The sequence below is a fragment of the Pagrus major genome, chromosome 8, assembly GCF_040436345.1.
Source record: "Pagrus major chromosome 8, Pma_NU_1.0".
NCBI classification, from domain to species: domain Eukaryota; kingdom Metazoa; phylum Chordata; class Actinopteri; order Spariformes; family Sparidae; genus Pagrus; species Pagrus major.
In genome coordinates, this window is record NC_133222.1 from 11,155,662 (window position 1) to 11,170,385 (window position 14,724).

The window sequence follows — 14,724 nt, forward strand, 5'->3', positions numbered from 1 at the left end:
ATCATATGAGAGAGGATGAGCGAGGAGAGGGGGAGGAGAGACAGAGAGAGAGAGAGAGAGAGAGAGAGAGAGAGGGAAGTAGGGACTGGAATGGGAAGCAGGGGGCGAGAGCGAGGGGCACGGGAGGGAGAGAGGGAGAAATGATAGCAAGAAACTCATCGCCCAGTCGCTGTGGGGTGGAGGGGATCATCCAAACCCTTCCGTCACTATCTCCCCTTCTTCACCTGTCAGACAGAGTGTGTGAGAGCCGTCGGAGTGTGTGTGAGAGAGAGAGCAGGGCATGCGGGTCCTCTGAGAGGTCAGAGGAAGAAGCTGAGGCTCCACTCATCTTCTCTCTGTGTAGGGCCCACCGCTGCTCGCAGACATCTGGCCTCACACTGATCACTCATATCTACAGACAGGGAGGAGGAGAAGGAGCGGAGCGCTTCGATCTTTGAGCCACTGAAAAATTACAGATCCCTTTTTATCCAGACTCTCCACTTCTCCTTTTTTTTTGTTGCTTCCTCTATCTGTTGTTTCCTCGGCTCTTTTCCCCCTCCTTTCCTCTCTCATCCCCGTCTAGCCTTTTATCCCCTCTTTGACTCTTTTTCTTATCCTTGACATTGCACCATTTTTTAAAGAAAAACCAAGAGGGTAGAAGGGGCGCAGAACAAGAGCATGAAAAACTGGTGTCTGCTCGAACTGGTTCTGACTTTATCCTTTGCACTATAAAGATAAGCCACAGAAGATAGCGGCGAGTGTGCTGTGTCTAGCAAGCCGGTATACAAGGCTCTGACTGCAATCAGTGGGAAGAGGGCCAGCTTCCCTGCCTGAGCTCTCAGCGCCCCTACTGGCTGCATGCTGTGCCAATCAAAGGCTAGTGGGTGGGGAGCAGTCAGACATGAACACTGATGTCACAGTCACATGGATTCTGGTGTGGTCATGCTCGGAGGCTGAGAGACAGAGCTGTGCTGGCCAGCTGCTGCTGAGACAGCAGTGGAGGGCTTTGCGCTGGTGATAGTTGTTCTCTTATGGACTCGAAGCTTAATGATGTATTTTGTGATTTCAGCTATGAAAGGTAAGAGCAAAATGCATGCTGATCCTGCACCCTGAGTAACAAGTAGGGAAGTACGGCTCCGCTATTCATAGCCTGCCAACTCTTTGCATTTCATTTGCAAGGCATGAGTGTGACAGAGAGAGAGAGAAAGAGAGAGAGAGCGAGGGGAGGTGGAGAGGGAGAAATACAGTAATACAGTTCTGAATGCATGCAAGTGAATTAAGCTTTTAATGTTTCTTTTCATGCATGAACAGAATTTCTTCTTTTTTAATTCAGAAACGGAGGTAGAATTCTTTAACCTATACAAATCTGTAAAGGTGTTTTGCTTTGCTTTTTATTATTCTCAGTGTGTTTTTTTCACACTGCTACTGTTGTGTGGGGTGCTGTGGAAACCACAGCCGGCGTAATCTTTGCACGGGTTACGTGTCTGACAAGAACAGCTCCCGAGCTTCAGAGCAGAAGTTTTTTTGGCGTAGATGCGAGGTAGCATGCAGGGAAGGGGGGCAAAGGGTCGTATAGGGGAGGGAAGGGGGGTAAGTGTCGCTGTTCCTTTCTGCCCCATTCTTAATCCTGTTGTTCCAGTCCAGAGGACGTGTCTGTTCCGCGGGAAGATGTGCGTGGCAGTGTTGAACGTGGGTCGCAGACGGGCGACAAGGCACTGGCGCGACTGGCAAACTGTGATTCTTTGAGTTGATACTGGTGCATGTGTGTATATCTGTGTGTATGCGAGTGTGTTGTGTTCCACTGACCTATTTTTTGGGTAGTCGGGTTTACATGTGTGGCCATGAGAGCAGGACTGGGTCCTCCCAGTCGCTCTGATGTTGATCTAGTATGCTTAATCCCAGTTCTTCCACCCCCTCCATCATCCAGGCATACATGCGCATACACACATCCACGCAGACAGACAACGAGAGTGCATTCAGACAGCCCGGCACACACTTCTCTCATGCATGCTTGCACATGATCATGTTTTTACACACATATGTATACACTCTCTTTCTTCCGTATAGAGAGAAGTGAGCAGCCGGATTCAAACATATGTGCTCACACGCACACATGAAACAATCAAATACACTAACCACGAGGAGGCACAGGCAGCTGTCAGTCTGGGTTGAATGCAGAATGTCAGTAATGATCATTTGATGTGATACTTTTTTGTTTTCCCACCTGTTCAAAAATACATTTACATTTGTGTTTTTTAAAAATCATATTTACTGTCAATACAAAAAGGCAGTGGAGCATATTTAAAAGACGTATGTGTATTAATATGTATAAATATAATTAAAAGTGCTATTATTAAATGTATATATTGTGATTAATATTAGTTATACTGACAGTAACCCTTACAGCTTATCTAAATTTTAGTGTTTTCATATTAGTTTGCCACCTTTGCTGTTAACTATCTTCTTCCTCTTTGTGTGAAAGTGGTAACTCTGAGCATAGCGTTAATTTCTTTTTTGAGAATTCATTTATAAAGTGAGGCTCACAGTTACTGGTGAAATTGTGTGAAATTGAGAGAGCGTGCACTCTTATTTCCAATGAGACACATATGAAAAATGGCCTTTGACCTAATGTCCTTTGTATGCAATTCATAGAGAGGAGCTTTATGAAATCTCACGTTTTCGGACAGAGTTGAGTGTCTTTTGCTGTCCAGCATCTTTAATCCTTTTTTTTTTTTTAAGTGTGCCGTGTACACTGCAAATTAATTAATAGATATTCATTCTCCTCTTCACCCAGTGTCGTTTTTTCATCTTCAACAATTAATTTAATTTAGATTTAATTTTAGGCATTTTCTGTGTTTGTCATCAGCAATTAACCTGTATAGAAGCCAGTTTCTGCCTGTCTGCCAGTCCTTATGTGTTCTTTTAGCCCTGTCTTACCCCTTATTGCTACTTTCAGTTTGATAGGAGCTGCTCCCTTCATGATAGGTTACTGTGACAATGTCAGAAATGAAATTAAAATGTGAACAAGCTGTATAATTGGAAACTAATTTAAACGGCAGTAGTAATTTCTTCCTGAAAATGGTCAGTGAAATGGATGAACAGCACAATGACTCGCTGCCTTGGCATTCACTTCCTCATTGTTATGTTAATATTGTTCATTCTGCACGTGCCGTTTTTTAGTGACTTTTTGAAATTGTTTTTCATACTGTAAACTACAAAATAATGCTAATATATTATACCAAACATCTCTACGTGTCTCTGTGGCTTTGTCTCTACCCTGCACCCCCCTTCTTCCCACCTCTCCCTCTCTATTCAGCCTCTCTACCACACCACTGCCTCTCAAGTACCTAATTACCTGTAATGGAAACATCCCTCTCATTACCCCATGCAAATTAACCAGCCTACTCAGCACAATTAAGATGAAAATTCCAATTACATAATTAAAGAAAGTTGTTTGATGTGTGGATCAACAGAAAAAGGTAAAAAAAAAAAAATTGAAAAAAAGTGCATCTCATCTACAGTACATATAATTAACCCTTCAAAAAGAGCATTATTGTGGCGAGGTACACGTAGCAGCAGTGTTTTGAGATTGTTCATAGCATGGCCCAGTAAGCCACTAGAGTGCATGCAGACTGAACATAAATATGTGATTTAGCATGAGTGTGTACTAGACTGTAAAATATGTTCTGGGGCCGTAGAGAAGGTGAAGCCAAATATCTTGTGATAGGCGCTTTAAGGCTATGTTAACAAGGCTGTAAATATTTGCTGTAGATTCAGTAGTCTTTGTCTCTTTCTATCAGTGGCCGATTGAAGTGCTCACTACCCAGTGCTGCAGGCTCTCACACATTAAAGCAGAGGTTAACAAGATTGGCTATTATCCAGTTAGGGACTGAGGACATGAAGAGCCAAAGGAAAAATCGCCACAGATTAAGGGTAAGGTAAATATAGCACACGTCACCAGCAAGGGTTTAAAATAAAAGACCCAATTACAAAGAGGGAATATTTTAAGAAGTCTTATATCTGATGTTAAAAAGCATTTATTTTAGTCTGTGATTAAAGTTATTTTACTGTGAAGTGAGTCCAATACCAATATTAATAATACAAAACTCAATTTTGTTTCAACTGTCTCATAAAATTAGCATTTAAAAAATATATTTTGATTTAATTTCACCTCCTTCAAAGAATCATTTACATGTTACAGTTAAAGGCGCCAAGACAAACAGGAATCACTCTCCCAAAAGGGTGGGTGTGTGTGCTTTAGCCCTCTCTCTTGCCTCTTAGCTGGCTGAGGAAGTCGAATGGTGTCCCCACAGGTTATTAAAGTGTGTGAGGTGTGCCAGTCTGTGCTGTGCACACTCAGACGAACATCCCGGCTGCCTGACTGTGTGTGGAGCTACTGGTTAATGAGATATTGACTGCCCATTGAGAGCATGGATTTTTGATTTGGCTCCATAGAAGTTTGGGAAGGGGGGGTGAGGGAGGTGCACTCTGGAGAGGAGGCGAGGTGAGAAGAGGAGACCAGTGATGGGCACAAACTTATGAATTTGATGTTCTTTGTTTTGAATTTCCAATAGTTGGCGGTGTTTAATATGATTTTTTATTGATAATTCTAGCAAGTCTTCTGAAATTATTATTAACTCCTGTGAGCCAGTCTGTACTTAATAACATAAATCACACTGTAGATTATCATAATCAATCATGTGTGTGTTGGCTACAGTAAGAATAAATCATAAAATCAATCATCAAAACAATAGTAATGAAAATACCACAAAATACAATTAATAAAAACTGAATTTCTTAATCTGTGTAACGTTTCCACAAATTGTCCATCATTTTAGTAGTTTTGATCAAAAGGAGCTGATATAAAATGTCTTCCCAGCACGACGTATTGATAACTGTGGAATTTATTTGCCCGTACAATATACATAAGAGACTATAACAGTTAAAATAAACAGTCATTTTGTATCCATGTCTGAGTTCAGTTCTTAAACTGTACAAACATTAATCTGCTACTCCATCCGAGCCATTACCAGGGTGCCAGACAGCTCTGTCAGTCATCTTGTCTTGTCAGTCACACCTCGTGGTTTTGACAGATTAGTCCAATCACAAGCAAGGTTAAATGACTCTCCTGTCCTGAGCCCAATCACACAGTGGGGTACAACAAACAGAAGCGGCTCGAGATAACCATCAAGGCTACATGAGATGATTTTTGTTCATTCTGCAACATCCGCACTGAGTTCATGCAGGGTTCTCGATTTGGCTCCCCAGTCAGGTAAAACACCGAGCTGGGCTTAGTCAAATGCCTCTAACTTAAGGGTAATTTCCTACTTTACTTTCACTCTGTATTTCAGGAGTCACTTATAGATCCTTTGAAGTGTCTCCCTGTCATGCAGCATTTAGCTGCTGATAGAATACTTCCTCTGTCAGCGCTCCTTAGATAATCATATACCACAGTCCATGGAGTTAAAGAACATTTTTACTTTCATTTTTTTCTCTTTCTTCCTGTAGCTTCCGCGGTAGAATATGTACAAAGGCTGTGCACAGAAACCCTTTGCTTTGCATTCCAATGAATTTTGGTCATTTAAAATACAGCTATGCAAACTCTCAGGGTGAACTTCTGCTTACATTATTTAAAAAAATGTCAAACACAAAGATTAATAATGAGAATAAATAACATGTCTTTGGCCTCACGTGCCCTGTTTTACCCTCATAGGCTTTGCCACTTGGGGCTCAGAAGTTAACAGTGTTTTAAGAGAGTGAAGGGTGAAGTTTTTTTCTCCCCTGTACTTTCATTCTGAGCTTGTTTCGTACCATTGGCTTTTTTTCCCTCTGTGGGCCTCTGGAGGACTGTCCATTGGCTTTTTGAAGTTGCATCAAAGAGGAAATGGGGGAGAAAAAGCATTATTGATTTTGCGTTTTGTCTGACTCAAACACTGAGGACAGAGAAACACATAAGGAGTTAGGTGTTGGCAGTGGGGCAGCTCCGTCTCTTGTGTGTGAGCCAAAGGGAGATGGGGGGGGGGAGACCGAAAAGAGGTAGAAGGTGAAGAGGTACACCAGACATCGCTAATACGACTCCCGCTGGAGTCGTATGCTCAGTCGTCTCGCTTCCATCAGTTCTCCTCTCCTTTCTTTTCTTAATGGTGGAGCGAATAAAGCCTCACTACTGTACGGCTGGAGACAAACCTTTGCCTCTTGCCGGCACGTCGGATAGCTTTTCCTCCTCCTCCATCAGGCCGGTGACTCCCGAGCTCTGACAGCACTCTCCAGTTGACCTGCTTTTCCATGAAACACCAAGCTGCTCTCTTCTCAGTTGTAATCAGATCTCCCTGCTAGGCAAGCATGCCGGCAGCAGGCAAGAAGAGGAGTATTGTTTGTGGTGGTTTATCACCTTTATCCTCCTCCTGTGTCAGCCCAGCAGAGGTGACATGAGAGTGGAGTACTTTTCTGGTGTTAATGTGACCTAGGGTGACTAAAAAGGAGCTCAGTGACAGCCACTGATAAGAGCTGTCACCAGTATGGCTTACTCAGCAACCGTGCTATAGAAATATGGTATAGCCATGTTCTTTGAACTTTGTTGGGAATGATTTCCTAGGTTGCACATATGGAAGTCTCTGGAATTTGTATGAACAGAAAGCGACTGTAAATAGCGATGGCATTGCCAGAATTGCAGTGAAAGTATGCTGTATAGTCCGTGAATGAGGAAAGGTCAGAGGTCACAGCATGCTAAGTCACACTCCCCTCTGCTCCATGGAGAGCGTCTGCGGCATCTAGGGACCCCGGCGGGGAACAAAGAATGAAAAATGAGAGGTGCATGGAATTTTGATGAGACGAGGGAGCAGGCAGCGTTATAACAAAGATCGTCACAACATGCGCTCCGTCGCTTGATTAGAAAAGGGAGAGAAGTGTGTGAGGCGTTTGATTACATGTCCCAGCAGAGGCCATTAGGGGCTCTTCTTGTAGGATGGCATCATTTACACTCATCTGATCTGGAGTCTTGCGCTGATGAACAAACAAAGATTGTGTGAATCCTCCTGAGCACTAGGGGGTGCTCTTCAAGAAAGACAGCAGATATGAATATCCGTGCTGCAGAGTTTTTGAAGTTGTCTTCTAACTTCACTGTCACCGCTGGTGATCAATGCTGGTTCCATGTCACCACAAAGCAGCAGAATGTATCAGAGCATGTTTGAATCTCCCAGAGGAGCCTGCGCAGGCCTCGGAGAAAACTAACGCTCAAGGATAGCAGCATTAGGCCCTCCTCACCCCAACTAAGATGCATGAAAGGAATTTTAACATCATAAATAACAAAGAAAAACAGCCTTGCCAGAACAGTCTGCTTAAGATTGATTTTTATGCACATGCATTCATTTGAAATAAAAGAAATGCTGTTTCAGTGCTAATTACAAAGATGAAAGGAAGTCGAATGTGCAAGGCAATGAACTTTGTTTAAAGGCACAGCACATGGCTTATTCAGGGACATGGTAAAACCCAACCCCATTTATGGACTCTAGAGTAGTGTTTGTAATTGAAACTGTATTTACACAGTTGGTATAAAGAGAAAAAAGATGCGCTCCTTTGCACGCGAGTCAGGCAGCAGAGCCAACTAAACAATGTGTGTCCTAGACAATGAGTGTGTGCATGTTTCCCAGCTGGAGCAAAGGGGTTAACTGGCTGTGGAGAGATCCTTGACCTATCTGAGATGAGCTCCCCGCCCCCTCCAGCAATGTGGAATATCTGATTGCTGATTATGAGTTTATTCCCCATCGTGCTGAGCCTTTTGCATGTCAGGATCCATTCCTCCCCAGCTGAACTGATTAAGGAGCTGGAGATGATGCTACAGCTCTCAGCGATTGCTGAAAGACTCTCAGAGAGCCTGGTAATCTGGAGTGCAGCTGGCAATCATCCACCGCTGACTTTTTTGTAGGCTTTTGGGGTTGTTTTGTTGTTTTCAAGTGGGTTCTTTGGCATATTGTTGTCTTTGTTCCCCTGGGCTTCTTGTTTCTGGATGAGAGCTTTCCTAGTGCTGAGCACAGGTCCTTGTCAACCTGGCTGCTCAGCTCAGCTCAGCCTAGTCCAGCCTCAGCAACAGCAGCATCAGCAAAGACCCTCGCTCAAAGTCTCAGGATGTGCTTATGATCACCTTCTTACAGGAGCCTAATTTGGGCAAAAAAGGATCTTCATCCCAGATCTAATAAAGCTCTCTCTTTGCTCATTTTCACAGCTCCCAGAATCCAATGCAAGGGACAAAGACATCAGATAAATTGAAAGAAATAGCTCCTCAAAAAACGTGTCCCCATGTAAACTTTTAAGGGTTTACGTGGCGTTCAGTGGATTTCTGTTGCAAGGAAACAAATAGTTTTCTAGCAAAAAAGACTGGCACGGCTGCTTTATTTGCTTGCAGGGATCTGTCGCTTAGTTACAAATCAGCAGCTGTCGTCTCTAAGTTTTGTTTTTGTCAATAGTTGCAGGGGAGAGGAAGACAGTCGTGTTCCTACTGCGCTGATGGCTGTTTTAATGCCTTTAATGTGTAACTTGGGGCAACAGAGGAGGAATCTGCCCAAACAGAACATTCTCTATTACTATCAAAGCTGTACAGCCCACTGCTAATGACGTCCTACTGTCAAACACATCACCCACAGTTTTACAGCTTACTGCTTGAATGCTTAAATGTTTTGTTAGCCAGTGAAACTACAATCAATACACTGCATACCGTCCAGTTAAGACTAAAATATCACCCGCAGCATTATCTGGTTGTACACAGGCTCAGTGACAGATACACATAGTCTAATAAACTGTGGAAGAAAGCTGCCATTTGCTCTTGTGTATTTGTATTTGAAGTATTGTACGTATGGCGTGTTACTGTTCTTGGATCTTGCAGTCAAGCTAATGGAGCGCCAAATGTGACACCATCAGTCCCAGTAAACAAATGGCTATTGTCTCAGCTCTGCTTCCTTGTGTAAATGAAATGTTTTTACGGTGCTACGCTGCTGTGATGAAAGACACCAAACATGCTCCGCATGAGAGTCGAGAACCACAGTGTCTGAGAAGTGATGCGTGGGAAGCTCCTCCCAGACTGTGTGCGTTTCTTGGAGGGGATGTCATTTGTTTTTTTATGAAGCAGGAAACATGCAGATGAGATTCAATTATTATACCTCAAATATTTATTCCATGCTGCAGTATACATCACACAGAATGAATTGCTGCCACAGGTCAAATCTAAAGCTCAGGATTGCATTTTCAGTGACCTGTCTTTGTTACATAAAACACAGACAGATTCCAACTCTGTACATTTCTTCTCTACTGTATCAGCCTCATTGTAAAGGCTCATAAAAGCTGTCACTGTGGTTAAACTAAAGGCAAGAGGGTGAACAATCAAAGGCATGATGGGAGATAGATAAAAGCAGCTTTTCCTCAAATTGAGGATGATCAGAGTGAAATTGCTGTACGTTTGACACACCTTGCCCACTTGAGTGGGTAAGGATGTTGTTGTTTTTTTATCTTTTGACACATGATTACACCGGGCCCTTCTGCTTTGATCTCAGCAAGGAGTTTTTTTTTCTTTCTCTTGATGTGGGATTATTATAATTTATACATAAGGGATTTTTTATTTTTTTCTTGAGCCTCAGCAAACTTGAGTAAACATAGTATACACATAGTAGATTAACATTGTATTCATTTACACATTCTCATTAGCAAGCCCTAAGGTAATTAATCAGAGACTGCGGTATATGAGGAGATAGACACCGTTCAAATAATTTATTCCTTTCTACTCTTACCGAGCGTGAGAAAAAGTGTCTGATCAATTCCTCCCTTAGATGTAGCTCTTTGAAGAGACATGCTGTGTCTTATGAGAGCACCACCACAGTATTTATTCTCTAGAAACTGAAGGCTGCGGACCTTTGCATATATACTGTACAAACATTGCAGGACATTGTTGCCTCATCCTAATAGCCCACAATTCCCTCTCAGTATAGGAACCTTGTCCCCCCAATTAAACCCAGACAGGTGTAAAACATTCACTTTGCTGCCTTATGTTGCAGCACTGCAGCTTCCTTTCAGAGGTTGTGGTTTATTCTTGGTGTTCACAGAAAATAACCTTAAGAATTTCACTAAAAATACAGATGGCCAGATGCTAAGATTTGTGTGCCTTTCTTTTGCCATTATGTGCCTCGAGATATGCAGATTATTTTCCAGGCACCTGATCAAACTTCATGAGACATGAGAGGAAATAAAAACACATTTTTGTATTTTACTGTATGTATATGCATGTATTCCTGAGCAAATAACAGGAATACGGGAGGGCCATTTTTGCACCGCTATAACATGCTAAATTTTAAATAAGCAGTAGTAAATGCACCGTTAAAAACACAAAAACAATATCTGGTAATGCTAGCTGACATAATGGCTTTATGAAGTAGTGCAGTATTTTTGCTTTCCTCTTAAATGCTACCATGCAAGCTGCTCGCCTGATCATCAGCAGCAATTTGAGGTTCCGCGACAGGAGGAGATGGGGATTGAGCTGCAAACCCTGCTATTAATAGACGATCAATGACAGTTTCACTACATAACAGCAACAAGGTGAAAATTACTGCACAAATTCCTATATCGATATATTGGCCGATATACAAACATTTTCCCTGTTGTTCTTGAACATGACATCAGTGCACTGAAACAGTCAACTTCACTGGGATTATAATAATTTGTAAATTACCTGAGCATCTTTATCTGCATTTTAATCTCTAAAAAGAGACCGATATATTGGTCGTATTGGTTTTCCCTAATGTGAAACAATGGCTCAATCTGCTGCATAACAATTCTGCCAATGACTATATGTAGATAGCTTGATTACTAGCTAATTGCAACCATTGTGAATTAATTTTGTTACTACATAAATGTGCCCTGAGGGCAGTGTCAGCCGCTGATTGGATAATTGGTAGCTGCCCTGTAAATCAGGTGCTAACTGTGCACATTTGCAAGCACAAATTGTATGAAGGTCCTGAAAAGCACAGCTCAATCTCAGAACATATTACTAACACCTTTTTGTTGTAGTACGGTTATTTTGTCATTTCATGTAATTGGTAGTGCTACAGAACTGTAAATCCAAACGAACAAATCAGATGGTGTTATTTTCCATATTTTTCCTCGTTTCCGTTATTTGTTTTTTTGGGGGGGTTTTTTGTCGGTTCTATCACATTAAAGGTAAAAGCAGGGGTGGTGGAGGCAACCGAGAGATTGTTCAGTTTGTATTGTAAGCTAAACATTATCCATAGGCGACAGATATTTTATGGCTGTTACTGATGTATGTTTGTAGTACATCCCTTGAGCAACCACAAAAGCCTCCAATGATGACGGGTTTATTTTTAAAACTACAGGAAAGGCTTTCCGCAGATTAATCCCAGTGTATGGTTCCCATTGTTGGAGAAACAAATTGGGCTTCATGGAATTAGTGTGTTTGCTGCATAAATCTCAAATCTATTCCTGACACATACAATTGCGTTTAATGTGATTGGATGCTCTCGCGTTTGCCTTTAAGTGGAAACGGAAGCGAACTTTCCTGACTGGATTAGAGCTCGAGGTGCGGTAACGATGGCTCGGTGTTTCTCTCCGTTGACCCAGGTGTGTTGTCTAAATACAATATGGATGTGCAGGGCTGCCTGTGTACTCCAGTGCTGGGAGACTATTTGCTGAAGGTCATTTGGGATCATAGCGTGCCATTAATAATTCCTGAAAGCATCCAACATCTCCATCTGTTCTCCTGCATCCATCGCTCCACTTCAAAGACAAAGGCAGCATCTGCAGGTAAGCATTAAACCTGCCTCCGGGCTAAGATGTTGGAGGTGGGATTCTTTGTTGAGAGAACATATCTCTGGTCATCAGGTCATGCTGCTCATATATTAGCCAATTAATGTTTGTATGTTTGCTCGCACAGCTTGAACCTATGAACACACAAGTACACAAAGATTTACAGACACACACTTACCGAGTGTGTTTTTTTTCAGCTTTCACTGGCTGAATCCAGTGTGGCACAGTCATTCCACACATACCCTTGCAGGCTACCGGCCTCTCTACAGGGATGCAATTACCACCCTCCATCGAGTCTAGCCGGTCAGCTTGACAAGGTGTTACCGGAGGAGTTATCAAAGCTGATTTTAAACGAAGCATTTAATTACGTGCATTGTGTGTGTTTGTGTGTAGCTGACCAAATTCACCTGTGCGCCAGGCATACAGTGCAGTAAAATCTAAACAGGTCTCAATGACAGGCCCACTTCAGATGCGCGGGAGTCCTGCAGGGAGTAAATGGATGTTTGGCAGTGGCATGTGCTGCCCGGGCCTGGTGGGCGCAGTGGGCGAGGAGGCAAGTGCCTGGCTGAGTGAAAGATGGCAGCGTGCAAGGAGAGTGTGTGCACACAGCTGAGGCTGTGACAGAAAACAGTGAGAGTTCTGCTCCTGCTGCTTCATCTTCCCCCTGCCAATGATAGATCTCCGTTTTAATTTGGTTAATAGCACGAGTCCAGCGCTCACAATGGAGTCGGAACGGCATACGACAGCCATTCCACCAGCTTTTCCACTTTGCATGTTTGGTTTATTTTGGCAAAATAGGAATGGAAAGCGTAGCTTGTATGAAGATATTTCATAATTTACTGTAACATGGAGAGTACAGCACATCATTCCATGAAGCTTCCAATTATTCCGGCTTCACCCCTCACATGTGGTCTGCTGATAAAGCACCTGTGCCCATGAGTAACTCCACCATCTTTCAGCCCAGGGCTCTTGTACTGTACTGTAGGGCTGACCAGTGAGTCTACTCAAATCACCATCAGCTCCAAACTGCTTAGCCTGGCCAATTTGAATTTCACATCTCTGCTGACTCATAACCCTGTCAGGACCTTTCTTCTTTATCATGTCTGTGCCTCCGGTGGACTCTCATCACAAGCAATAGGAATTAATTATTCAGATTAGAAAGCGAGCCACAATTACTGTGATTTTTGTCAAAGGCTTTGTTTTAGCTTAATGTTTATATCTGATCGGGACATCGCTGCACGGCCAAGATTGCCTTTTGAAAGCAATTATTTTGCTGTATTTATTCATTCATGACATTTCGGCGGAAGTTAATGGCTGTGTCAGAACAGGCGGGAAAGCGAGCAGGAAATGATTTTGGCTAATGACGCACTCTCCGAGCAGTCAGGTAAGAGCGAGTGTGCCGGCCGCTGCCCTGGACAGCGGCTCAGATCAACATGATAAAGAGGGACTGATTGAGCGGCGTACATCCACAGGAAGCTGAGCGTTGGGGTTCAAGGTTATCTGGACAAATCAGACTCCTGTTTCCATTCATCCCCTCCTCACCCACCAGCCAGCCCTTCCTGGGCAAACCAGCAAATTAGCAATTCTGATGTCTGCAAGCAGGTCTGGCAAGGGAATGCCTGTGAATCCTAATGCCATGATTAAACTTTCATATCCGTCCGGGGGAAGTGCTGCATATACAAAATAAGCAATCTCTTTTTATTTTTCAGCACTTTAAGTAAGGCTGTTGAGATGGGCAAACATAAACCCTTCACCAGGGTTAAATGGACCAGGCCAAGTGGTGGGCGGGGGGGTGATCCTTTACACAAATCACTCAAGTCTTTGTCTCTCTTCAGTGAATATAATTAGTATTGATATACTTAACATAAGAAACTGTATGTGGTTTGACATGCCACAGCAGTCATTTGCATTGCAACCATTATTCTACTGCGCCTGTGCATCTGTAAACAATCCCAACCCCCAGTCCTCAACATTGTAAATGCTACTACTTGATGTGGATTAACATATTAAATGGTAATGTTTAGGGAAATGGAATACCCAGGCAATGTTACGCTCCTTTGGCCGGCCATGCTGAGTGGTTGGGAGAGAACGTGAGGGACAGGGAGCCTCAGTCCAAATAGCGAGCCAGGCCTGGATGTGGCCATTATGTAAGATGGTCTTATCAGGCTCTACCTCCTGCTGAGCCAAAGCCTAGCTTCCCTCTGCTCCCCCTTCCCGGTGCTCCCAAAACATGGGCCTTCATTAGCAGGGCTAAATATCCCCGTTCTCTGCAATCTCTATCATTTCTTGCCTTGAGGCAATCCGATAATTACCTGTTCTCATTTCCCCTCCTTCTGGCCAGCAGGGAAGTGTTCTGACTTGCATTAGTTTGCATGAAATATTATCAGAATATTGCACATTTCTCCATCCTGCAGCCTCTGACACAAGAAATATGGAGTCACAGGGGCTGTGATTGACAGGTGTCTGTCTTTCATGTTCCTCTGAGAATAGCTGCTTTGTTCTGGAGTTACAGCAAGAATTGTGATAGAAGGAGGAATGAGTGCGTAATGTGTATAAAGGCTTTGTTGCTTTGTTTAACCTCCGTCTGCCATTATTTCTGGGCAGTATTGTTATGCGTTACATCGCTTTTTGTCACCTACAGTGTAGGTGTAAAAAGAACTCAGAGAATTTCTGAATTTAAACTAATCAGTGAGTTTTCCCCAATGGATAACTAGGCGTTCAAGTAGAGTAGCATCCTCCTCTCTGTGAATCCTGTGAGTGTTCTGGGAGAGAAACAGATGCGTACACAGCATACAATGCCTGGGAGGGGAAGGCATCTTGAGTGGTCGTGGTCGTGGTCAGCGTTATGGTCAGGAATTCCATCCAGCTGCAAATGTTCTGTCTCATATTATTCATTCCTATCTGTAATAACGTCCAGCGGCTCTGGATCAGGAGATGGATAAG

At 43.1% G+C, this 14,724-nt stretch overlaps 1 protein-coding gene across 2 annotated transcripts in view; it reads left to right on the forward strand.

The window, feature by feature from the left end:
• Positions 1-14,724, forward strand: part of roraa (RAR-related orphan receptor A, paralog a) — a 188,377-nt gene that overhangs the window by 139,570 nt on the left and 34,083 nt on the right. The window contains exon 1 of one of the 2 annotated variants that reach the window (XM_073471558.1): positions 948-1,057. The exons of the other annotated variant lie outside the window; for it this stretch is intronic. Coding sequence (XP_073327659.1) covers positions 1,027-1,057 — 31 coding nt within the window. The 5' untranslated portion in view covers positions 948-1,026. Of the gene's footprint in view, positions 1-947; positions 1,058-14,724 lie in introns of those variants that run through there. 2 annotated transcript variants of the gene reach the window in all.